We start from the raw sequence: 26,437 nt of genomic DNA on the forward strand, positions 1-26,437 counted from the left end.
AGCCTTTTTCTCACATGAACAAAAACTCCTGCAAAGAAGCTGTGTCTGCAAAGCCTGACTGACTGGTTAAAAGTGCAGTGATGTGGAGAAGTTGAAAGGTTGAGGTCTAGGTACTGTTTACCTTATATTCAGCTAGCTTTAGCCTCGGAGCATCCATTCCTTGTCCTTGTTTGTATGTTAGCAGAATTCGCATCCTATAACAATACATAAAGCCTTCTGATGGCTAATAACTTAGCAGGCAACTGGTTTCCACCAATCCAAAAGCTCACACTGTTATCAGATAGCAACTTAGACCTACCCAGCTGTAACTGTCTCTCTGATGTACATACTCACATATTTAAAACTTACCTTGATTTATGATTTTCTTCATTATATGTGTGTATAAAACTTCACAAACTGCCTTATTACCAGCAAAAGCTAAAAAAATAATAAACCAATAAAAAAATGCACCACCTAAACCAAAACAGCTGCATTTGTCCTAACAGTGCCGCTGCTCTGGGCGTGATGGAAGCAGACCAGTCGGTGATCTGATAACAACAAACCAAGACTTATGAAATTCCAATAAAAGTCATACCAATATTTCTTTTTTTTTCCATTTATTTATTTATTAAAGATTTCTGTTTCTTCCCCGCCACCGCCTCCCATTTCCCTCCTCCTCCCCCAATCAAGTTCCCCTCCCTTGTCAGCCCATAGAGCTATCAGGGTTCCCTGCCCTGTGGGAAGCCCAAGGACCACCCACCTCCATCCAGGTCTAGTAAGGTGAGCATCCAAATTGCTTAAGCTCCCACAAAGCCAGTAAGTGCAGTAGGATCAAAAACCCATTGCCATTGTTCTTGAGTTGCCAGTAATCCTCATTGTCTGCTATGTTCAGTGAGTCCGGTTTTATCCCAGGTTTTTTCAGACCCACGCCAGCTGGCCTTGGTGAGTTCCCAATAGAACATCCCCATTGTCTCAGTGTGTGGGTGCACCCCTCACAGTCCTGAGTTCCTTGCTCGTGCTCTCTCTCCTTCTGCTCCTGATTTGGACCTTGAGAATTCTGTCCTGTGATCCAAAGTGGGTCTCTGTCTCTGTTTCCTTTCATCGCCTGATGAAGGTTAATATTCAGGAGGATGCCTATATGTTTTTCTTTGGGTTCTCCTTATTTAGCTTCTCTAGGATCACTAATTATAGGCTCAATGTCCTTTGTTTATAGCTAGAAACCAAATATGAGTGATTATTATCATCAAGTAACACACAGAAGAATTTTAAGGCGTCTCAATTTGAGGTGATTATATGACATGTAGGGTTATAACTTATCATATTACATAATTAATTCAGTTATAATATATATGCAAGTATCTACTTTTGCTCCAGTATCTAATTTACCTATCAATCTTGTGCAACCATAACAAGTACAATGTTTACAGAATTATAAAATCAAGGCAATTAACAAAAAATAAATTTACTATAATTTCAGCATGGATATTCTGATAATTTAAATGATTGATAAATGAATCTAAATTAATTTGTATTAGAGTAGATGGCTTGCGACAATTGAAGTACTAGCTTCATGCCTTGTGAAAGATAGTTTTAAGCTAACATATATACTCATTTGTGACTACTCGACAATGTTTATCTGAAAACCAATTGTTTTTCTGATGCCCAGGGGAGGACTGCCCCTTTCTGAGCCAATACAGTGGAGGGGTAGATTGGCAGGAGGTGGAGGGAAGAAAGGAGGAGGGAACGAGAGAAGAAAAGGGAGGAGAGGATATGGTCAGATCATAAAATAAATAAATAGAATAAAAAAGAAAAACAATTATTTAGAGAAATGTGGTCTTCAAACAACAGACTTTTTAATTGGATCAAGGATTTTAAATTATTTTCTGTATTTCATGTGGCACCTGTCGATTCACAACAGTTTTTAGAAAATATATTCATTAAAGTTAATTGAAAAATAATATGAGTCACTTTTAACTTCAAAATTAGACTTCAAGTGTCCTTCTTCGCCTACGATAAAACACTCTGAAAAACAGGCCATCTGCTGAGGTGGTCCAATTACACTTGGCCTTCAGCGTGTGCTTGGCATCTTCTGTTAGCACTCTTTTAGATTACAAACCCACACAACAAGTTCACCTTGATCTTTCACATTAAGTCCAGAGTATCTTAGGGAAAATCAATTTGACATAAATGTAACCCTGTGACGTTTCTGTCTAAAGAAGGCAGAAATAAAACAGCACTTTGTGTTCGGATACGATAAAACATCAGAGGTACAGAGACTCTGCTCTTGAAGCCCGCCATTGAGGAATATGGCTAACAACGCCTCTCTTGAGCAGGACCAAAATCCTTGCTTGGCCATCAACAACAGCATCCCTTTGATACAAGGCAAACTCCCCACTCTAACCTTATCTGGAAAGATCCGAGTCACAGTGACTTTCTTCCTTTTTCTCCTCTCTACTGCCTTTAATGCGTCTTTCTTGATGAAGCTGCAGAAGTGGACTCAGAAGAGGGAGAAGGGGAAAAAGCTCTCAAGAATGAAGGTGCTCTTAAAGCATTTGACCTTAGCCAACCTGCTGGAGACTCTGATTGTCATGCCACTGGATGGCATGTGGAATATTACAGTCCAGTGGCATGCTGGGGAGTTCCTCTGCAAAGTGCTCAGCTATCTGAAGCTCTTCTCTATGTATGCCCCAGCCTTCATGATGGTAGTGATTAGCCTGGACCGCTCCCTGGCCATCACTCGGCCCCTTGCTGTACAAAGCAAGAGCAAGCTTGAACAGTCCATGATCGGCCTAGCCTGGATTCTCAGTATTGTCTTTGCCGGACCACAGGTAAACCGTTACTCGTGGACTTGGGTGGATATGGTTATTTTGTATCTAACCTTGAGTCAAGAAAGTACCTGCTGTGTGAACTTTAAGACCTAGTCTCTGGAAATCAGAGAGTAGACTTTAACCCTGACCACTTTGTCTTCTCAGGCCAACTTCTTCACCTCTCTGAAGTTCTGTTGATTTATTCATAAAATGGGGGTAATTGCCTACTCCACAGGCTTTCATGATGATTAGATAAATAATGTATTAAAGTATCTAGAATTATTTGTACTGCATAGTTAATGCCCCGTAAAACCTCTTCTCAACTGAATACATGCCAATCCCTCTTTCTTTCCCATTCTTTCTCTCTCTTCTATAGACTTGAAAAAGTATCTTGCTATATGTTTCCAAGGCTGTTCTCAAACTTAAATTCTCCTGCCTCAGCTTCGCAAGCCACAGGGATTACAGGTGCACCCCCTTTATGCTCAATTTCTGTCTTGCCTTTTGCTCTGGTTGAAATGTAATCAATAGTTAATTGAGAGAACGTTTAAGAGCTATGAAACTTCCATAGGTGGAAAATATTTAAACTTTTCTTACTTGGGATTTATTATGTAAGAATTCTGTCACTGCAGCCGAGAAAGAATTATCTTGATTGTTATGTTGCTCTTGACTAATTGTTCTGCAGAATTTTACTATTCAAACAGATTACTGAAGAAAACACGAAAAAATTCTTGCAAATAATAAAGAGCCTATCATTAACAGAGGAATAAATTGACTTTATGCTGTCTAATGCTCTGTATGGAAAACCAGGGTATAAAAACATCATAAGAAGTAAGAGTTCTTAAAATCCAGCAAAAGCATACCTGTACAACCAGGAATCTGTCTAAACATTCTAAACTGTCCACGTGTCTGAAAACCAAAACAGCTGTGCAAAATTCATTAAGCATTGCAAGGCACCAAGTAAACGTTTCTTCACTGAATCGCAAGGAAAAGTATTTAATTAGTATGTATCAAATGGCAGAAGAAAGGGGGAAATGGAAGGGCTTTTATTTACCTGGAGAAAGCCCAATTACTCTTGCATGGGCAATGCAAACCAAGACGAGGTTTCCCAGGCACATCTCTGGAAATGAGGTTACTAGCTAAGGTTTATGTTCGTGTATTTTCTGTTTTTCTTCTTTAAAGTATGAGCAATTCTTATTGGTTAGTTTTCTCAAAGATAAACACAAGTTAAGTCAATCCAGAACCTGGTATTGACGAAACAATAAAACAGCCAGGGGCTAGTGGAGGGGGTTGTCATTCTTTGTGGAGAGAAAATGTATGTAAAACAAGTAGATATTAAAGACTTAAAGTACACAAGTGTAAGAAACCAAGAAGGAAGTTGAATATAAAATGATCATAAGAGGTTTATGGGAATGAAAACCTAATGACTGGTCATATGTATTTTTCAGTGATGACTAAAGGGTACAAATACTTTTTGTGAGAAAATTGTTTGGTTGAAGTGAAAGGTTGAAAGCTCTGAACAGTGAGGAACTGGATTGGTAGTCCCCCTCTTTCTGTGAGCTGAGAGTATACGATGTGGTACTGTATTTGTCATGTAGAATTGTATGATTGTTGTACTAAATTAAGTTAATATTTATAAACTAATCAGATAGACTTAGCAGAATACAAAATTTAAAATTATTAGTTTGTATAATTTTTATTCATTTATGCTATCAATTTAAAAACAATGCTAGGCATTGGGATACATACTTTTCACTCCATCTTTAGTATGCAGAGACAGGGGGCTACAAGTTCAATGCCAGCCAAGGTTATATGGAAAGTCAAACTCGGAAAAATACTGGGATGCAGCTCAGTGGTATAACCTGAAGTGGGAAGGGTTGCTTGTTCTTCCCTGCCACCCAGCCACGAAATAACCACTCAGAAAACCATAGTATTTGCAATACTCTTTGGCCAATAGCCAAAGCTTAAGCTTATTTCTGGCTAAACTCATATCCTAAATTAACCCATCTCTATTATTCCGTGTCTCATCACATGGCAGTGGCTTACCAACTAAAGTTCCCAGCGGTTGTCTCAGGCGGCAGATCCATGGCTTCTCTCTGACTCTGCCCTTCTTTTTTCCAGCATTCAGCCTAGCTTTCCCTGCCTACCTAAATTCTGCCTTACTATAGGTCCAAAGCAGTTTCTTTATTCACTAATGGTAATCACAGCACACAGAGGGGACTCCCACATCAATAACCCTTGCCTGAAAACCTTCAGTCCAGTCCCAAGCACTGATGAATGAAATATAATTAATTTTTAAAGACATAACAATAAAATACTTGATCTATAAGCTAAAGAGAAAATACCTTTAATTATAAAAGGCTTTGATACACTCAAAACACCTTAAATTTTTGTGAAAGACACATAGTCTTTATAGGTTCTATGTAATGAAAAAAACTATAGCATTTAAAACTTAATTGTCAAATAATAATTGTGCATATCCATATGACATAATGTGACATTTTGATACATCACATTTTGTAAAAATTACATGGGGAAAATAGAATAATTATAATTTCAATCTAAAGTAACTTTTTGGGGTTTTTCAAGACAGGGTTTCTCTGTGTAACAGCCCTAACTGTCCTAGAATTAGCTCTTATAGACCAGGCTGGCCTCGAACTTACAGAAACCTGCCTACCTCTGCATCCCGAGTGCTGGGATTAAAGGTGTGCACCACCACCACCCGGCCTAAGGTGACTTTTTAAAACAAAAATATTTCAACAAAATATATGCAGGTTCAAATAGAGTAGAACAAGACAAAGAATAATTTTGAATCATTTAGCAATAATGTGATGAAACTGAGGTGTGGATGATAACAGGGAAATCAAACACTCTGCTGACATGCCCTGAAACGCTCCACGGGCTTTATCTTTTTGTTTGTTTGACAGAAGATTTTATGTATCCCAGGATGACCTCAGATTAGTTATGTAGCAGAAGATGACCTTGAACTTCTGATCCTCCTGCCTCTATTTTCTGTGTGTAGGGATTATAGGTCTGTAATAGCACGTGCAGTTCACATAATGATGGAGATCAAACTCAAAGCTTTGTGCCTGCTAGCCATCCCCTTTCAGCTATGTGACTTTGAGAATGTCACTTAACTAAGTTTAAAAGGGTAATTGAAAGCCTGGTGTGGTAGTGTATTCTTTTAATACCAACACCTAGGAGGCAAGGTGGTGGGATAAAAAAATTTCAGGGCAACTGTGGCTAGATGGCCCAAAACAAAAAAATATATAAATTCATAAGGCATGTTAAGAATAGGTAATATTATATATAAAACTACCCACTATCATGTTTTTTTATTTTAAAGATTAGGTTATTATTTATGTCTGTCTATCCCTTTTTCTTCTCTTCATAATAAAGTTATGTACACTTTCTTAAGACATACAAAGCTACACTACTCACTGAACACTACTTGTGCGAGAACATGATAACAGAGGTCTTAAAATGACCGTTTTTAAAAGTAAGTTTGAAGAGGAAAAAAAAAGGGAGACAGGGAAGAAGATATTCCAGCAAGCAAGTCTTGGGAGGAGCTCAGATTTATGACCAAACATTTCCTAATTTAGGTGTGGCTGAACTTAATTAAAAACACATTCCTTAAAGAGAGTCATCTAAGACCACAGAGTGCAGAGTCGCAGGAAGAGTTGATGTTCCTGGCTTATCTGGTTCATGTGGAGTAGTAACAAAACAACTTCTAAATTCTATAGTTAACACAAGCCTGTAGGCAAGAAACACGGGACACTCCTTAGTTTTTGGGGTAAGGAAGCATGGCTTGAAGCATGTGGAGACTCGCCTTGACACATGAGCTAATTCACTGAGTAAAATGCACTTCTGAACTTGACAAACAGCTTAGAGTCAATAAATAGTTAACCTCTCGTGAGCAATACTCTAAACATTGTTTAAAGCACAGGAGTACAGGCTACACTCAGCAATAGCAATAAAAATCATATGCTACATAATAGTTGAAGATAAACATATCTGTCAGAATTGTGCGAAATGTCTTCTGTATGCAATATTACAAGAATGTTCCCTACAACACTATAAATTATGTATATTATTCTTATTTCTATAAGAAGAAAATGAGCCAATGAATATTATATGGGATGCCTAGGGTATGTCTTATGAGTGGAAATGTCAATATAAAACAGTTAATTCTATAGACAAGGTTTAAATCACACAACTCCGTTTCATTTATAGAGCTATTTACCCATCTATATCTAAGAATCTAATTAATATTAGACATAGTTAAGAGCTAAGCATAAAAATTATATTACATTGCATGTGCATGAAGATCTTTGCTCATAGGATATAGAAATAAACATATAAAGATACAAATACAACTTGCTTAGTATGTTTGGTGATATATATATATATATATATATATATATATATATATATGAGAGAGAGAGAGAGAGAGAGAGAGAGAGAGAGAGAGAGAGAGAGAGAGGCAGACAAACAGACAGACAGATAGATATACATGATTTTAAGGATGAGCACTTTCTTGGTATTGGATACCACTTAGAGGGCTCATCCCTTGTAAAGACGAGTGCTCCCTCTTGTTAATTGCCTGTAGTTCCTTGTCTAGGAGTGAGACCTATGAGCTTTTCCCTTCCATTTTGTGTCTCTACTGATACCATTTTCCAGGTGTTTTTAATGCAGCTCTATTGCTGAGGTATCATGAAGCAGTGACCCTATCATTTCTAGAAGACAAACTCTCACAACAGACTGCCTGGCCCTTCATTTTTCCTAAGAGAATATCAAAACTAAGAATCAGGATTAGAACAGTTTGTGACACACTGGTTGAGATTTAGCACTCAGAAGCAGAGTTCTCGGGAGTCAAGTCGAGCTGTGCAGACCCTCTGGAGGCCTCAGCATATGTCCACAGTCCTCTTTGTGAGTAGACAAACCTGATTTTTGGCCTGAGCCCTATCCTGTATTCCAGTTTCTCTGTTTACCAAAACCCAAAACCCAACTGGTATATGTGGGATACCCGTAATCTTGACATCTGGGAGGTGGAGAAAAAGATGAGATGCCAAAGGTCACCCTTGCCAATACTGGATATTCTAGGCCTTACAGACTGTCTAAAACCAACCCAAACACTAGAAACCTGGAGCTCCCTTTGTGACTCAGAGCTTTGCATTGGTTGTTCCCGCAATTAATGTCCAGTGCATGGACAGTGAGCACACAGGACTAACACAGTAGTTAAGGTCGGGGATCAGGGAATGATGCCCACAAGCATTCGTGGGCCACTTACACCCAGAGGTTTTAACTACTAAACTCTACCACAACGGGCAGTTCTATCCCATAGGAAAGAAAAGTTTAAAGTAGCAAATTTACATATGGGGGTAATATAGTATGTGCTTATCAATGTATGACTAAATATATATGGATACAAAGGAAATTTGTGTGCCTCACTTTTTATAATAATGATGATTGAAATGTATCCAGTGTTAGCTTTATGGGCCCTACTCCAGGGGTTTTGCATAAAACAACTCCGTTGTCATGACATCAATGAAAAGAAGATTCTGTTATGATCTGTCCTTTATAGCTGATTACATTTAAGAAAATTTAGTCTGTGCAATAGTTGGTTTGGTAAAGTATGGATAGAAGATCATAAGCTAATAAGTAAGCATCTTCAATTGCTTCCAAAGACAGTAAACAGAATGTTCTTGATTATGGGAAAATGAAACAAATACTGATAAGAGCAAGAGTCACGGATAAAGGAGAAAAAGGTAAACAGAAATTGAAGAAAGAATCCAAGGGCAAAGGAACCACAGAAAGCAAAGTGGATCCTCATATTACCCACTCAGATGAACACAGTGCAGAAAACAAAATAAACTGAGCCCAAGCTAAAGCAAATTAATTTATGGGTAAGATTCTGAATCCTCATGTGCTTTCCTGAACTTCTGGTTTTATTCAAATTAATCAGTCAAGCATCGATTAAGATTGTAACATAACGCCACAGTATTTACCAAATTCCAAGATATGGACGAAATATTATATTCTAAGAAGGAGGAAGTATCATCAATGGTTTGCAAAGAAGGGAAACAACGTTCTTGGTTAAGGCAAGATAAACTCTGATAAGAACAAGACGTGTGTGTGTGTGTGTGTGTGTGTGTGTGTGTGTGTGCGCGCGCGCGCGCGCCCTGATCTACTTTAAAACTACAGTTTAAATAAAGTCAAGCTGGAAAGTATGGGACAGGGAAAAGTTGACCAGGATCTTAGACTAAAGTTAGCTAACTTGTTAGGGTTTCTTGGGTTTGAGACTGATGGTATGATGATCCTTTGTCGCCCCCTAGTGGATTAATTTAAAATTCATTTTTTTTCCTACTTGATAAAAGATCTCAAATTGAGAAATCAATAATGTAATTGCAAATATAAGATACAAGTTTCTTTCTCTACCAAGAAAGTATTTCAGAATTTTTTTAAATAAGCACACTCCACTCCTATTCCATATCCTACCCCAAAGTAGAGAAATTCAGGACCAACTGTTATGTGAACTAAAATATCTTGTTCAATGAGGGAAAAAAATAGTAAAGTGAAGTTTCTCCAGAACACAACATGAAATAACAAGATAAGAAATATGTTTCATGAGTCAGAGAAAAAGGATGAGAGGTCACTACAATTTACTTACTGGTTTATTTGTCTTTGAAGACTCTTATCTGTGTGCGGTAATGCTCATGGAGGCCACAAGAGGGCACTAGATTCCTGAAGCTAAAACTACAGGCAGCTGTGAGCCACCATACTTGGGTGCTAGAAACCAAACTCAGGCATTCTGGAGGAACAGCAAGCACTTGTAAGGGTTGAGCCAACACGCCAGCCCTGAATTTATTCTTGAAAATGACTTACAATATTTTCATTGATAGGTTGTAGTTGTGGTTTCTAAAGTCTTAAAATAAAGATAACATTTTGAAAGATTTTGCACTCAGATCAAAGTTGTTAGAACTATACAAAGTTTTCTTAGATCCCTTTAACCCATCCATCACCAAATAGTAGCTTTTTCTTGTTTGCTGTTGTTTTAATTACTGTTCCATTGCTGCATTGCTGTAAAGAGACACTATGACCAAGGCAACTCTGATAAATAAAAGCATTGATGTGGGGGTCTTGCTTATAGTTTTAGAGGTTCGTCCACGATCATTGTGGCAGGAAGCAAACAGGCACAGTGCTGGAGCAGTAGCTAAGAACGGGGGGGGGGGGGGGGGGGGACATTCTCCAATGTGAACACACCTCCTGGTCCTTCCAAGCAGTTCAACCGAGGTGGAAACATTCAATTATATGAGCCTATTACAGGCACTCTCAAACTACAAGGGTTGTCTTCACTTTTAAATGGTTTTTGGCTTTGGTTTTGAGTTCTTATTTACTTATGTTGGGGTTTTTTGAGATAGGGTTTCAATGTGTAACAGCCCTAGATGTCCTGGAACTAGATTTGGTAGACAAGGCTGGCCTCAAACTCACAAAGATCCGCCTGCCTCTGCCTCCCCAGGGCTGGGATTAAAGGCGAGCACCACCACTACCCAGGCTTTTCTAAATGTTTTTTGAGTTCTTTAAAAGTTGGAGATAAGGGCTAGAGAGATGGCCCAGCGGTTAAGAGCACTGACTGCTCTAGCAGAGGTCCTGAGTTCAATACCCAGCAGCCACGTGGTGGCTCACAACCACCTATAATGAGATCTGGCGCCCTCTTCTGGCCTACAGGCAGGATACTGTATAAATAATAAATAAATACATAAATAAATAAATAAATATTTATTTAAAAAATTGGAAATAAGGCATTTCTTTACCAGTCTGAACTTGTTTGAGAGATCTCATACACCCAAAAACAGGCACATTAAAATCAGGAAATTAGTATTAATGGGACGCTATCATTTAATCCACATACCCTATTGAAATTGCATTTGTCGTCTGATTTTCTGCTCTTTAAAAAAATAAGTAAAAAATGTTATACAATATATTTTGATCATGTGTTGTCCTTCCCCAATTTCTGCCCTTTTAACAAAAGCAAACCCAAAGTTATATAGTGGTTACAATGCTGTCACCTAGGTCTCCCTTGCTGGAACCATTCTTGTCTTCCTCCGTGTCTCAGAAGATTGACATTTTTTAAGTGTATCAGCAATTTGTGAATTACTCCTCAGCTTAGGTTTATCTTAGCTTTCTCTGAGCTGTATCTTAATTAAACATACTAATGATGTAATGCTGGTCCATCTCAATGCACTGTCTAAGAAAGCAAATGATGTCAACGGGTCCCATTATCTATAATGTTAATTGCATGGATATCTCTTCATTTATAAAGTTATTTTACTCTTTATGATGAGTGTCTAGCAGGTAGATGCTTTGATGCTTTTCACTGTCTTATTCTCAAGCTTTCACTGATTATTCTTACCAACTATTGGTGAATTTTGCTGAAGTTGGTAAGTAGCATTATAGTGATTAGCAAAAAAAAAAAACCTCACTTTTTCCCCCTTTACTTTATTAGTTAACATTCTATATTAAGGAAATGTTCTTAATTATGCTCATTTTATGGTTGTGTAATTTATATCCACAAGGATTCATGAACTTGCTTTATTGGATAGTTTATCACTGTTTTTGTTTGTTTGTTTTAAAACAGCGTCTTGCTGTGTAGCTTTGGCTGGCCTGGAACTTATAGACATTTGCCTGCCTCTGGCTCCTGATGCTGGGATGAAAGGAGTGTGCCACCACGTTCTGCTTTTATCATTACTTTTCACTAGTTTCCTTCTTGTATTTTGATGATTAAACTTTCTCAGACTTATCCAACTAATCGGTGAACTAATTAGCCTCCCCTTTATATTCAGGTCTTCTCTGAACAGCTCTAGACTCTGGCAGTCAACTGAAGAGCATACTGTACTTTGTCTATTGGGATAATACTCAATGAGTGTTGGATCCTTTCGGTAAAGAAAGGAATTTAGAAGCCAAGATACATCATTTCTAGGCTCTCCTCAAGGGCGGGGCTGAAAATAAATATAGACAAGCAAATACACAGACACATACAGGGCATAGGGGTGACAAAAGGACAAAGTCAAAGAGCTAGATGAAGCTGTGGTCTTTTGAAGATGGAAGCACATCTTTAGCGGACACATGTGGGAAGCTTCCCAGGAGCCTTAGGTCAGGGTGTTTAAACCCAAAGGGGCTTTCTTATCCCAGGAGGTTCAGCCACTGAGAGACAATGGTAGTTGTTTTGTTTGCCTCGGTGCTGACTTCTCCCTGAGACTGCTCAGGGTGACATTCATGATTGAACTCACGGCTATCACCCAGTTATAACCCAGGTGTTGTACTGAAATATGGTACTAGGTTCTATACTAACTCTTCAGGATATCAGAAACACGAATGGGGCTTATATTTTACCAGCCCCTCTTCCAATGCCACTGCTCATGTCTGTCTCTCATTCAATATTATCAGTGTGGAAGCCTCTAAACCACTCACACATTTTGACCACTTAAAAAAAGCATAGCATATTATTAGACCTTTCAATGTTTAAAACAAATTTAATACCTATGTTTATGGATGCAGTCTAAAAGGCACAGTTTTAAACACAGTGGATATAGAATGAACAAAATCACTTTCAACAAGGCTGCTCGGCATAACTTTTATAGGGGAACTGGAAGGGCAAGCGAGGCATAAGTCTTTAAGTGTTCACTGTTTTTCAAGGCCGAAATAGTTCCACCAATTACAGAGCCCTACAGGTCATCCAGACTAACACAAACATACTTCAAGCAAACCTCACTCACACGTTTCAGTATAATGGTCAAAATGTCAAGGAACTTAGAAATTGTTTTAGGTCAGAGACGAGCAGCGTGAAAGAAGGATGCTTTGGGGAAAAGACACAAACTTTTTCTTGTTTTTTTCCACAGTTATATATTTTCAGGATGATCTACCTTGAAGATGGCTCTGGGCATGCGGTTTTTTCTCAGTGTGTGACACACTGCAGTTTTCCACGATGGTGGCACCAAGCCTTTTACAACTTTTTCACCTTCGGCTGCCTCTTCATTTTCCCTCTTCTCATCATGCTCGTGTGCAATGCCAAAATCATCTTCACCCTCACACGGGTCCTTCAACAAAGCCCACGCAGTACGTAGTCCTTAGATTTGAATAAGAATTGTAGGCATACAATATTTCTTGGCTTTTATTGAGTCTTTGTGGATTTCCCATCATCCATTCCTATCCCACTTATTTCCCCATCTTGCCACATCTACCCCCTGCCCTTGCAACTTCCCCCAAAGCAAAACCAAAATTTTAAAAGAAAAACCAAACTAAACAAACAAAACAAGAGAGAGAAAAATCTTGTCATAGAAGCTGTAGTGTCTCCCATTGAGTTCCCACAGTTTACCCTTGAGTTCATTCATCTTTCCTCGCAAGTCTTCATTGCCAGGAGTCATTGGTCTGGCTGGTGACCTCTGGCTTCTACACCACTGACAATGGGCTCTCTCTTCGGGTATCCCGTTATTGTCCTGTGTCCTGGAGATCCTGTTATTTTGCATCTGTAGGTTCATCCCCATTCATGCTCCAACAGTTCATAAATGAGGTGGATATTTGGGTGGACCAACTCAAGCCCCGTTCTGGGACTGAGTGGTAGCTAGGTTGGTCAGCCCACAAGCTTTCCCCCATCCCTACACAGGCAAGCTTTTCCATCACAGCATAGGCTAGCTCATCCAAAGCAGCCTACAGCAAGGAGCAGAGCCAGTTCTCCTGCTCTGAGGTCACCAGTTTTAGCCTACTTACCTGCTCTCGGGTCACCAGATCCAGCCTACTTACCTGCTCTCGGGTCACCAGATCCAGCCTACTTACCTGCTCTCAGGTCACCAGATCCAGCCTACTCATACTCCCACCACTAAGGCCACCTCTACTAACAAACTATATTTAAATAGCAACACTTAGGCAGAGGGGTAGTGTATTAGATACTGTGTCAAGGAGTTAATAAATTTTAGATCATTTAATAATTCACAAGCACCCCTTCGAATGATATTTTTACAATATATTCAATTTATATTGAGATCTGCTAACAACATCTCATGTTCCCATTTTCCACCACAGAACAAAACAAGCAATGGCAGAGGGGAGAGACTCAAAAGTCACCACACCTTCTTGAGGACTTATGCACAGCTAATAATTGATCAGGAATGGAAGAGACACTTTCTTCAGTGGTGTAGCCACTTCTTAAGATGCTATTATTCCTATAAGCAAACTTGATGAAATTCATTAGGTCATTCAAAAAGGGGTCTGAAAGTAGAAATGGGATTGGCTGGGAAGAAGAGACAGGAGTAAGAAGGAGACAAGGGAGCTATGGAGGAGGGTATGACCCAAATAGCAGATAGATAGATAGATAGATAGATAGATAGATAGATAGATAGATAGATAGATAGATAGATAGAGATAGATAGATACATACATACATACATACATGGTATTTGGATATAGCTATGTATATGTATTAAATGGATAAGTTATTGTTGTGTCAACACACAATAACTTGTAAATTTGTAATTAACAAATACAAATAAAAAATTTTTAAAGGAAGAAAGGATAATTATTCCATTAAAACTCAGGATAAGCACTGAAAATGTGCTCCTTCTGGGCTAATACACCGAATATCTAATATATAGAATACAGCAAACAACCAATTTTTTATTGAGTTGTGTGAATACCACCGTTTTTCAAACCCTTCTTGGTTTAATTTTAAGAAAACTCTACTCTCCATTCTTTCCTAAAGGAAACCCTGATCTAAAAGCCTATTTGTTGCTCTGCTGAGACACTTTCTTTACATAGCCCAGGCTAGCTTCTGCCTTTGCTCCCTTGGTAGGAGTATTACAAATGAGCACTTCCACACCTGGTTGGGGTAGCATAGGAATCTTTTTAAGTAAGTTATCATTATTGGAGTTGTAGAATTAATGACTCTTTCTTTCATTTTTATTATTTTGGTTTTGTGAGGAAGCTGACTTTAAACACTCTTTCTCTTTATCTAACAGAACTGCAGCTGAATCAATCCAAGAATAACATCCCAAGAGCTAGACTGAGAACGCTAAAGATGACAGTCGCCTTTGCCACCTCGTTCATTGTCTGCTGGACTCCTTATTATGTCCTAGGAATTTGGTACTGGTTTGATCCTGAAATGCTAAACAGGGTGTCGGATCCTGTTAATCACTTCTTCTTTCTCTTTGCTTTTCTAAACCCATGCTTTGACCCACTTATATATGGATATTTCTCTTTGTAATTGCTCGACTACACAAGAATGACTATTAAAGCAAGGTAATTAATTTCACCAGTTGAGAATAAGCTCAAATTTTGCAACACACCTATATACAAGCAAAGCCGGGTTAAGCTTAGGTTGTCAAACTTGCTCTTGTAGACAGTTTCATCAGAGCCTCAGACGAAAGAAAAAGATCCTCAAAAATACTGAAATTTGTCCTTAATTGTGAGCTTCTAAACTAACCTCTGCCTTGACTGATGTTTTATTGCATAAGAGTTGGGCTTCTTTTCTCTTCCTCTTTTAATAATAATAATGTATAAATACATTACATCCTAATGTAAAAACAACTACATCCTAAGGTTAAAAAGTACCAGAAAGCAGGCTACAAAACCATAACATACCACGGTCTCGGGGACCAGCCTCTAGCAGCACAGGACTTTGAGAGGAATCCACGGAGTCACCATAAACTAGACTTGTTTATCTGAGAGGGTTTAGGGGAAAAGACACTCACACACTCTCTGGATGGCTTCCTTCTTTATTTTTTGTTCTTTTTCTATTCTTTCTCTACTGTGTACAGTTTCTACAGCTTATATACTCCAACAAAGTTTTTTCGGGAAATATAGGAATTGCTATGTGGTTACATTCTGTTTTTCAAGTGAATGATTACAATGAATATCAAAAAAAGTAAAAATCAGCATGCTTTCCATATCCCTTACATGATTAAACATTTTACAAACAATTCCAAAAACATATATCCATACCCAAGCAACTTGTTGTAGATTAACTGTTTGGGCAAGCAAAGTGTTCTTCTCAGGTCTTTTCCTGGCAGGCTGCATTTTGCAGTTACAAAGAAATGGACAATTATATTATGACTTATCTTAAAAGGTAATCTTATATGGATTAAAAAATCTTAAAGGAACCACAAACTTAACCTTTATAAATGAGAAAGAATCAGTCAGTTCTACTTTCAATCTTTAGGGTGCATACCAACTTATCAAGAGTTGTTTTTTCTAATATCAGGAGACTAAAAGCAGACATGGGTATACAGAATTAATCATCATTTTTGACCATCAACCAAACCTAGCAAGAAGAGCACATCAGCCAGTAATAACTGGGCTTTGTTGTTGTTCCCTGACCTTAAAGAGTTCCGCATTCAACCATGTGCTTTTCTAAAACTTTAGACTGTCTTCTTGGGTTTTTCACCTCAAAGTTATTCAACAAAAACATCTTAGTCTAACTTCGTTATTTTCACAGCTTTGTTTCAGCTGTGATGCACTCTGAGACCTGTAAACACACCTTCTGACGTTAAGGTTAAAAGAATTTAAACTAGCTGGACTCAATTGTTAGTCATTAACTTGAGCGACAGTCCATCCAGCTCCTTAGGTGAGACTCACAGACCTTATTCATCAAAACTCTGTATAAGCTATCACTGTTATGAAATTAGTACAGCTTAGGAAGGGGTCATCTTGACAATCCACAGGTAAAAATACCAAGTAGAATGGGAAGTTTCCAAAAGATAAACACACTACATTACGAGCAGTGGAGATATCTCCACGTCCACTCACACCATGCTAGATATGAAAGAAACAGAGCTGCAGCAAGCACGTAAAAGCACAGAAGCAAAAGACATTCTAGGGGCTGCAGTCTCATGGCCTCGCCTAGACGAGATTGACCCATCAGCGGATTCCCTTCTGCTGGCTGACACCTGGAACTTCAGCTGCAACTCGCTGATCCTCTGGCATAGCCAAGGTCAACAACATGCTCATAACATCAGCATGGTTTAGGGAGTTTTTTTTCTCAAAGGGGCTCAGCAACAATAACAGACTGATTGCTGTCCCAATACCTATGGCAAGAAGATAGTAGAATCACACCCCTACGTCAGTAGCAATAGCAGACTGATGATATCACAACGCCTATGGCATGGAGACAGTAGAATCACTGTCTATACGCCAGCAGCAGTAATGGAATGATGCTATCACAACGCCTATGGCATGGAGACAGTAGAATCACTGTCTATACGTCAGCAGTAGTAATGGACTGATGCTATCACAACGCCCAGAGCACAGGGACAACAGAATCATGTCCATAGGCCCATTTTCAACTCCCATGATTAAAAGACCCAGTTTTCTCTTTGGTTTTAAAGGCATTTTTATTCTTATTCAGCAACCCAATCCCACCAGTCTGGCAAGATTGTTTATATGATATAGATTAATCCCATTCACATGCTGCAGAGTGGGGTACACCACTACACAACAGAGGTCTTTAAAGGGGATAGATTTTTTTCATACACTATTAGAATATTCCTTAGACTGTACAATATATTTTGACTGACTTCCATCAATGCTGATTTAATACAATAAAGAAAATGCATATACTAATTACCTTGTAAGCAAAATACAAAACCCATTTTTAATAATATGGTGGAATTTTTGTTTATCTCCTTATACTACAAGTCATTTCCCACAAATAAATGAGTAAAGTCAATTAAAAAAAATCAAGGAAATATACAAACAAAAAGAGGAAGTTTGATATGGAAAAGAAACTCAAGGCAAGAAACCATACAATTTCCCCCTATACAGATCAAGGACAACAGCAGAGACTATTGAGAGGGGAGAAAGGAAAAATAAAACCATAATTGTGAAACCAACACGTACTGCTAAAAAACTACAGTTCCCAAAATATGTCTGTACAGTGCCACATATGTTATCCCATTCAGGTCTGGTTCACCTTTTCCATGCAGAATGGGAGGGCGTGAAAATAAAAGAAGTATCATACTTGCTTGGTGAGAAAGTATAAGAACTCAATTTCAATAATTATCTAGTAGGAACTGATGTGAACTGTGTAACAGTATACAAAACATGAGAGTAACTTGCAAATGCACTAGGCTATGTGTGGTTATGGAAAGTAAATTTCTGACCAATGACAAATCTCTTCTTCCCTTCCCTTTCTTATTTTCTACTTTAGGTTTTACAACAGTGTAAAAAAAAATTCAGTTCCCACTTTATTTTCCAAAATTCTCTCTCTTTATTTTCTGTATTAATCAAACTTCCTATTAAACATAACCCATAGAAATCACAGATAGAGTTCTATAGTCAACTGAGTGGAGCTCAAAGTTTTCCATGTGCTGATGTTTATGCTAAAAGTTTACACGTGAAGTCATGCTAAGACTGTAGAGATGCCACAGGACATAGCTAAGTTGCAATACCAATGTATATCAAATATCTTCATAACATACTTACTCCTAAAATGATAGTAAATCTTACCTCTGGATTTAAAGCAAAAATGATATATATGTGCAAGGTAAACCTAAGGGCTTTAGTACATCTCTGTGTAAAATGTATGTCTCTCAGCTGGTTTTGTAAGTGTTCAAGAAACTATTGTAGTCAGGTATTGCCTTGGGCATTTTACAGATATATTTGCTAAAGGACTACCTAGATACAGAGGGCTAACATATGTATCCCATGAATAAAATTATATGTCAATGTATTTTTGTATCAGTTCTGTTTGTATTACTTTAGACATTGTAAAGAAAATATTTACCAACTAAACCAGATTGCCAAGAAAGGTACAAAAAAGTTTAATAATCTCAGTTTGATATGTGAAAATTACCATAATAAAATATATCTAACTGTATTTGTTTGTCCATATACATGTTATTATACATACATGCAAACGTTATAATTGAAACTTCATTATGTTTAATTTTTTAACATCTAGACTTATTTAAGGTTTAGTATGTTTGGGAAAATCACAATATGTCAATATTGTGGTTCATAAATATAGATATGGATTTAAACTAAAGTTCACAGTGTCAATTTTAAACACGTCCTTTGAAAGTTTTATCACTATCACTCAACAGATTATTTCAAATGGGATATTACATTCATGTATTATATTATTATAGAAGATGAAGGTTTTTAGTAGAAAGGAAATGTTATGGAAAATAAATCCACTATTTTAGATAATTAAGACATCATTTTGGTTCTTCTCTTTTATTTAGACTATTGAATTTGCTAAAAATTGCATTTCTTTAAGTAATTCAGTTTTTTGAAGAAGTCTAAATAATAATTAAGCAAAGATTATATCAATTCATTTTCAGACTGTTAGAGAGAACAATTGTAGGTGGAGACTCATTGATTCCAGCAGTCAGTTCTGTCCCACCAGCCAGCTCCCAAATAACCACACTGAGACTTACTATCAATTACAAACGCTTAGCTGATGGCTTAGTCTTATTACTAACTAGCTCTTACAATTAAATTAACCCATATTTCTCATCTACACTCTGCCATGTGGTAGTATCTTTTTTCAGCTTAGCAGGCATATTCATCTCCTGCTTCGTCTGTGTCTCTTCACAATCCCTTGACTCCAGCCTTCTTCTTCCTAGTGTTCTCCCTGCCCCCAAAATCTTGCCTAGCTATTAGCCAGTCATTTCTTTATTAATAATAAGAGCAACACATCTTCACAGTGAACAGAACGATTATTTCACAGCAAATGATACCTTGCAGAATTGAGTAGTAAGCATGCTAAACACTATAGTCCAAGTAGTTCAATAACGGAACTGAGTAAGGGATTCCATTAGTAAGTCCATCTCAGAATCTACATAGTTATCAGAAAGAAATTACATATTGACATATAAGATATTTTTAGAATTCATTTATTTTGTCAATGGCATGTATTTTTGATGAGTTATTTATTGTTATTTTACATATATTGATGTTTTGCTTGTGTGCATATCTGTGTACCCTGTGTGAACCTGGTGCCTGTGGATGGCAGTAGAGGGAACTGAATCCTCAAGAAGTACAGTTACTGTCAGTGCTCAGCTGCCATGTGAGTACCTAGAATCAAACCTGGGCTCTCTGCAAGAGCAACAAGTATTCTTAACCACTGAGATGCCTCCCCAGTCTATCTTGGGCCTAAATTTAAACATTGTCTCAATGCTTAGAGATTTAATCGCTTATTAAGGAAAAGAAAATAATAAAATAAAAACCAACAATCCTTTTCTTACAATTAACTGAAAAAAATCAAGTATAAAATAAATAGTCTCATTTTAGATGTTGATAACAAAATGCATGCTTAGAAATAGCAGGTACAGGGCTGGAAAGATGGCTCATCTAGTTAAGAACACTGGCTGCTCTTCCAGAGGTCCTAAGTTCAATTCCCAGCAACTACATGGTGGCTCATAACCACTACGAGATCTGGTGCCATCTTCTGGCCTGCAGGCATACATGCAGAAGAAGAAACACTGTCTACATAATAAATAAGTAAAATAAATATCTTTTTTAAAAAAGGAAAGAAAGAACATGTATATTGAACATTTTAGATAGCTATTGTGACACTTTTTTTTCTTCCTTGTGGATGTCTGTATCCAAAACCCCAAATAAACTTATACTGCTTTTATAATAGGAAAAAAAGCTCAACAAATTTTGTATATGTGAGCCAATTTTATTGTATGTAGCACCCTTTGTACTAAGATGTACTCTTCTGTAAGAAATGGCAATATCAAAGCAGATAGAAGGGAGTACTCAGGAAGCAGGGGACTAACCACAAGCTGAGACCAGTCTGGACTACAGTGTGAGAGCCTGTCTCAAAGAGAAAAAAAAGGAATAAAGGAAAGAAGTAAAGAAAGAATGAAGGAAGGGAGGGAAAGATGGAGGGAAGGAGGAAGGATGGAAGGAAAGGCAGGGAAAGGAAAAAACTCTCTCTCTCTTGGTGGCTGGATTAGGTTCCTGTTCCCCGCTCATACAGAGGACTGTTGATCTGTGAGTCTACTCCTAAATAAATAACCATTTATTATACTCAATTCTGAGCTAGTGTGAGATGACTTTATCATGTTCCTCTACATCTAAAGCTACATATCAACATGGCAAAATTGACTAAAATAGCAATATTTAACAATATCTCAGTTTCATCTCCTACCATCCATTTCTCTACTCTCCTGTTGCAGAAAACTTCAAGAGTTATCTGCACCTGATAACTATTCCTTTAAACCTCAACACCTAATTTAATCCCAGTCATATTAATAGTTTTTAGAGTCATTAATATTATCTGAATATTAAGATAATAATTTGACTTATTGTAATGCTCATTAACATTCAAACGATCATCCTCTCTGAAAAGGACTCAGGCTATATCTCGGTGAATGCTCTAGAATTCCTGTAACACTGAAATGGAGTGAGAGAGACCATATGGCAAGAAGGTCAGTAGATGATCTCGGATCCCTGCAGAACTACAGGAAGGCGCAACTGGGAGGGGAGGGGAAGTCGGAAGAGGGAAGGGAGGGGAACTTTGGTTGGGATGCAAAAACAGAAAAATAAATAACAACCAAAAAAGCATAACTGATGTCTTAGCACAGGCTACAATAACCCTATGGCATAGACTCTGTGGTTTAAACATTTATTTCTCACAATCTGGAGACCAAGAACTAAAGAAATCAGGGTTCTGGCATGGCTGGGTTCTTTTGAAGGCTTAGTTCCTGGTTTTCAGTGGTCATCTCACATTGTATCTTTAACAAAGCAGACACAGTAACTACTTTCCTTATGAGAGCACAGGAACAAACCCATTATAAGGATCCTTTCAGATCTAAATCTAAACCTACTCGGTACCCAAATGCTATCTTATCCCAAACTATTGGGGATTCTGGGCTAAGAAAGTCAACAAGACAGTCAAATGTGACCTTTCTGAAAATAACTGTATGTCTCTCTCTTCCTATGGTATTATAACAACGCTTTTCACATACAAGATAGCTACATTGCTGTTGTTGATTTTAGTTTATGGATCAGAGCTTCTTGATGTTAGGGTCACCATCTTGTAAAAGCCTCACTCTGATGTTCTAGAAGAGGCTGTGTTTTCCCTGAGTAAAGCTGAAAACACAGCTGAGGCCTGGGCCTGCCTGGACCACAAGTGTGTTATACCAGGAGGGCATTTGTTCATTGTGTGCAGAGGTGAGGAGACAGAAAGGGGAGTATTTTGAATTATGTACTTATCAAAACACAACAACATAGCTCTCCCCTCAAAGAGAATAACAGGAACTTTATTCTGGAGTCAAATATGCTTGAAAATATTCCACATGGTAACAGTTTTGGTAAAAAAAATTTTATACGTATAGAACAAAAAAGTCATAAATGAAAGAACACACTTTAAAAGTATACCTGTGGGATCATCAAGGAGTTGAGTCAGAGCAAAGCAGAGACGTCTCTGCTGTGAGCCTCAGATGCTATATGGTCTTTTGCCCTTTGTCTTAGTTGAAGCTAGGAGTCCATTAGTGCATTCCAAAACATTTCATCAGAGAGTTACAGGAATGTTAGGTGAAGCACAGAGCTAAACAGCTAGTAAGAGGGATAAAGCTAGCCCAAGCTAATTTGGATCTAAACCTCAACTCTTAACTCTCCACATTCACACAAATTCTAACCAGTCAATCGGTGAGTCTTATTTTCTGGGAACTTTAGTTGACACATACCTCATAAGATTATGAAGAGATCATAGTGTATTCAAAGCCTGGGGAAAATGATAAATAGATACACAAGCCAGCAAACAAACAAGAAGAGGGAATAAAAAGAGAAGTATCAAATGTGCATTCCCTCCTTTGTCATATGTAGTTTCTAGTTGTCTTCAACTTAAATCACCAGTTGTCTGTTTAGATGCCTTTCAAAATGATAGTGTATGTATGTATGTGTGCGTGTGTGTCTATGTACCTTCTCTGTGTAGTTTACATCACTCTTGTTCAATATTCATTATTCTCTCCCTAGAATGTACAGAACACCCTGTGTATTGCACAGTTATGATATAGCCTATGTGAGTTACAACAGACGCATTTAACCACTGCAAGTAAAAAAAGGAAATTTGACAAGAAGAAAACTAAAATTGGAAAGAAGTGCTACTGTTCAGGCAAGATTCAAGACAAAATTCAAAGAATGAAGCCAAAGATCAGAGCCAGAGAAACAGAACTACACACGCATCATGATAGAAACCAAGATCATCAGTAAAGACCAGAATTCAGTAAAGAAAGTCCCACGTAGACACAAGAGATAGTCAAACTATGAAACAGAGAAAGCAGGTTAGACAGCATAAAATATGATCCAATCCTATAGTCCCACAAATATAACCAGGGAACACTGTTAGACATGCAAACTCTTAATGCCATGATTAACAGGAAGTGCTAGGCTGGGGTCCAACAATGTACTTTTAACAAGGAGGTAAAGAGGCTTATTGGTATTTGATGGCCTCTGACCTGAAGAATCAGGCTCTCAAACCAAGTAGAAAAGAAGCTGAAGATAAAAAAGATAACCTTACAGATTGTTTGAATCAAGGGGTCGGGGGTCGGGGAAAGGCATATGATGAATCAGGATTGATGAGAGCAGGAAGTAGAATCAAGTCGGGCAGTTTCAGGACAGGGACCTCAATTCTTATTCTTGGCCGGAAATGTACTTGATTCACTTCAGGTTGAGCCGATTGTTCCCAATCTCGTGTCCTATTATCTTTCTTCTCCTTCTATACAACTCAAGTGAGTGCCACTGCATGGAAAAGACACTTGACACATGACCAAAACTGAGAGGTGCCTGGAAAGGTCATGGAACTGATTGACTGCCCCTACTCACAGCCTCTCCCCAGTTTCTGCCCTAGGTCCTATTAAAGCTCTGAGTCTAGCAGCTTGATGGTGCCTATTTTCTGGGACCCATTCCCTGAGATACGGGAGCTCTGCTTTGTCGTTTCTCTTGAGGTCCCATCTATAATTATATCTTTTTTCTAAACTCACTTTCATGCTGTCTGTAAAATTCAATCTTTTAGTTTGGAGTAACTCTGGTGATCATTGGTTCCTTTTGTTTTTCAGCAGCTTAACTCTGTGAGCTACAACTGCCTGTGGCAAGAAAGCCTCCATTGCTCTCAGAGACATTTCCTATATGAGCTTAGACTACAATTTGGTCTACTGGTGAATAATGATTATTGCTAAAATCTGAATCTCACAAATAGAGTTCTGAATGTTGATTCATAAGGGCGCTCGACTTTCTCCCGTCCCCAGTCAGAAAAGATCCAGATGAATTTATAGCATATCACCTAGAAAAGTACGAGAGAATTTGAAGTACTATTTGGGAATTTTTAGGTTTCTCATCTGTTTTCTGTTCTTATTAGCCAAAGATTAAATATAGGAGAACAGTTGCTATGTTTTCTCTACAGTCACTGTTGCCTACATAATTAAGTAATTAAAATGTCCTGGGGAAGGAGGACTGGAGAAATGGTTCAGTGGTTGAGAGCACTTATCATTTTTCTATAAGACCTGGGTTTAGTTTCCAACACCTACACAGTGGCTCACAAACATCTATAATTTTGGTTCCAAGGTATGATACACCAGAAACACATGTAGTATACACACATATAGACAGAGAAAATACACACAAAAATAAAACAATTTTTTAAAAACGGTTCTCAAAAATTATATTTTTGATATATATATCAAAATTATGATAATTTCTCTTCTCTTATCCTATAAGCAATATTTTTTTAAAAAATAAATATCTTTAATTTGCCATAGTCTGTATAGGCTGCTACATAAACCTCTAAGCTATAGTAACAAAGAACCCAACATTCATTATTCACACTTTTTCAAGACTACAAGACTTGGTATCTTGTACAAGGTTCTGAGAGGAGTGCCACTTGCTATGGCCTTATAAGGCCTGAAGGATGACAGGAATCTCTAAACTTTAAGTTCTGGAAACAGTAATCTTCAAATTCCATCACAGTGGAGACTTGGTTTCAACATCTGCATCTGGATGACATAAACTCTGTCTGCAGCATACGTATTCCAATTCACAGTCTAGGTAAGTGTCCTAATCCTTTGTGTGGAAGCATAATTGATGGTTCCTCTGGGAAATTCATTCCCTTCTTGAAATGGGGCCCTGGGATTGCCTCTTGCAACTCAGGTCCTTCAAATGGATTTGTACTTACTGAACTCAGATTCCTGCCCTATTCTAATGGTTCAGTATTGCAAAAAATATGGTTTCTGTGTGATTATTTCAGGGTTGAGCAGCCGGAAACTAACCAGTGGCCTCCTACAAGAACCCTCACCTCAGTTTACTGATTATTTTAGTTCAGGACCCAGAGAAAGACCCACAACACCCACAATCAGAACTGTTGATAACAATATACCCTGGAAACAATAATTTAGAGGCCTGGGTCTCTTTGTCTCTACTGCTTAGAGCTCTAGGTGCCTAATCTAGACCTGTAGGCCAGTAGAAATTGTAGCATCTGGTGTGTGTGCTATCTGATCAAGAGCCATAGCTTCTCCCTGACTGTTTACATAGGTTGCTTAGTTACCCAATTCTATGCATGCTAGGAGAGGGGAAAAGGGGCACACTGAAAACAGACATTTTAGCTCTTTTATCTAAAAATGTAGTATTGCACACTAACCATCCCCTCTAGAATCCCCTGATGATTTAATTCCTTTCTTAACTAACTTTCTCCATTAAGGAGTTCACTGGATGTGTACTAGCCACTCTCACCTTTGAGCTGACAGCCACAGAACTGTGGGGGTGTGTGCATGTATGTGGGTGTGTGTGCGTGTATGTGGGTGTGTGTGCGTGTATGTGGGTGTGTGTGCGTGTATGTGGGTGTGTGTGCGTGTATGTGGGTGTGTGTGGGTGTGTGAAAACTCTTATCTGATTTTCATGGGGAAAAAGAATTCCAGCTCTGGAACATGCTAGGGCTGGGAAATTGTTAGTTTTAAAGGTACATATGACTAGGAATGTTTGTAACCGGTAGAACAAGGGAGAGCAAGGAAGAATAAGGAATAAGGAGAAGAATAAAGAGACACAGATCGAAAGGACCTGTTGTGAGTACATTTCTTAACCCTCAGATTTCTAGCCCCCCTTTACTTTTTTCTAGCCCCCCTTTACTTTTTTCTAGCCCCCCTTTACTTTTTTCTAGCCCCCCCCCTTTACTTATTGTGGTGTCTTTGCATCCTGAGAGGGGATTCTTAAGAGCTGGACTCTCAGGGAATCTATTAGAGTAAACTTTCCGAAACATTAAAAAACTGATATAAAATCACCATTTTATCATGTTTTTGTAATAATTGATGCTGTTTCATCAAATGTAAGATGCCTGCTAGTGTGGTTTGGATCTTAAATATTCTTTAAGGCCAGTGTGTTAAAGACTTTCTCTAAAACCCATGGTGCTATTGGGGCACAGTAGAAGCTTTAAGAAGTTAAATGACTTGGGTGTATGCTCTTAAGGGAAATACTGAAGCCTTGAACATTTTCTTCATTTGTTTTCTAGCACCCATGTGCTCTGGCCATGATTTACATGTTGCACAGTCCTAAAGCAAGGACATTTGATGTGGGAGTTCCCTCTGAATGCTGTGGTTACCATTAATGAATAAAGAAACTGCTTTAGGCCAATAGCAGGGCAGAGGTCTCCGACTTGAGTCTGCTCC

The 26,437-nt window shown here is 38.1% G+C and overlaps 1 protein-coding gene across 2 annotated transcripts; it reads left to right on the plus strand.

The window, feature by feature from the left end:
* The first annotated feature begins 2,285 nt into the window (after positions 1-2,285).
* On the plus strand, positions 2,286-15,039 carry Gnrhr (gonadotropin releasing hormone receptor). Of its 2 annotated transcripts, none has more exons than XM_075943492.1 (3): positions 2,286-2,807; positions 12,683-12,899; positions 14,795-15,039. In XM_075943492.1, exons 1-3 carry the CDS (start codon positions 2,286-2,288, stop codon positions 15,037-15,039), a joined length of 984 nt encoding a protein of 327 aa, XP_075799607.1. The 2 variants fall into 2 exon arrangements, with proteins under 2 accessions (XP_075799607.1, XP_075799608.1); XM_075943493.1 differs by having other exon boundaries at positions 2,286-2,806; positions 12,807-12,899; positions 14,795-14,822.
* Positions 15,040-26,437: the final 11,398 nt, after the last annotated feature.

Source organism: Microtus pennsylvanicus, chromosome 12 (genome assembly GCF_037038515.1).
Source record: "Microtus pennsylvanicus isolate mMicPen1 chromosome 12, mMicPen1.hap1, whole genome shotgun sequence".
In the NCBI taxonomy this organism is placed as follows: domain Eukaryota; kingdom Metazoa; phylum Chordata; class Mammalia; order Rodentia; family Cricetidae; genus Microtus; species Microtus pennsylvanicus.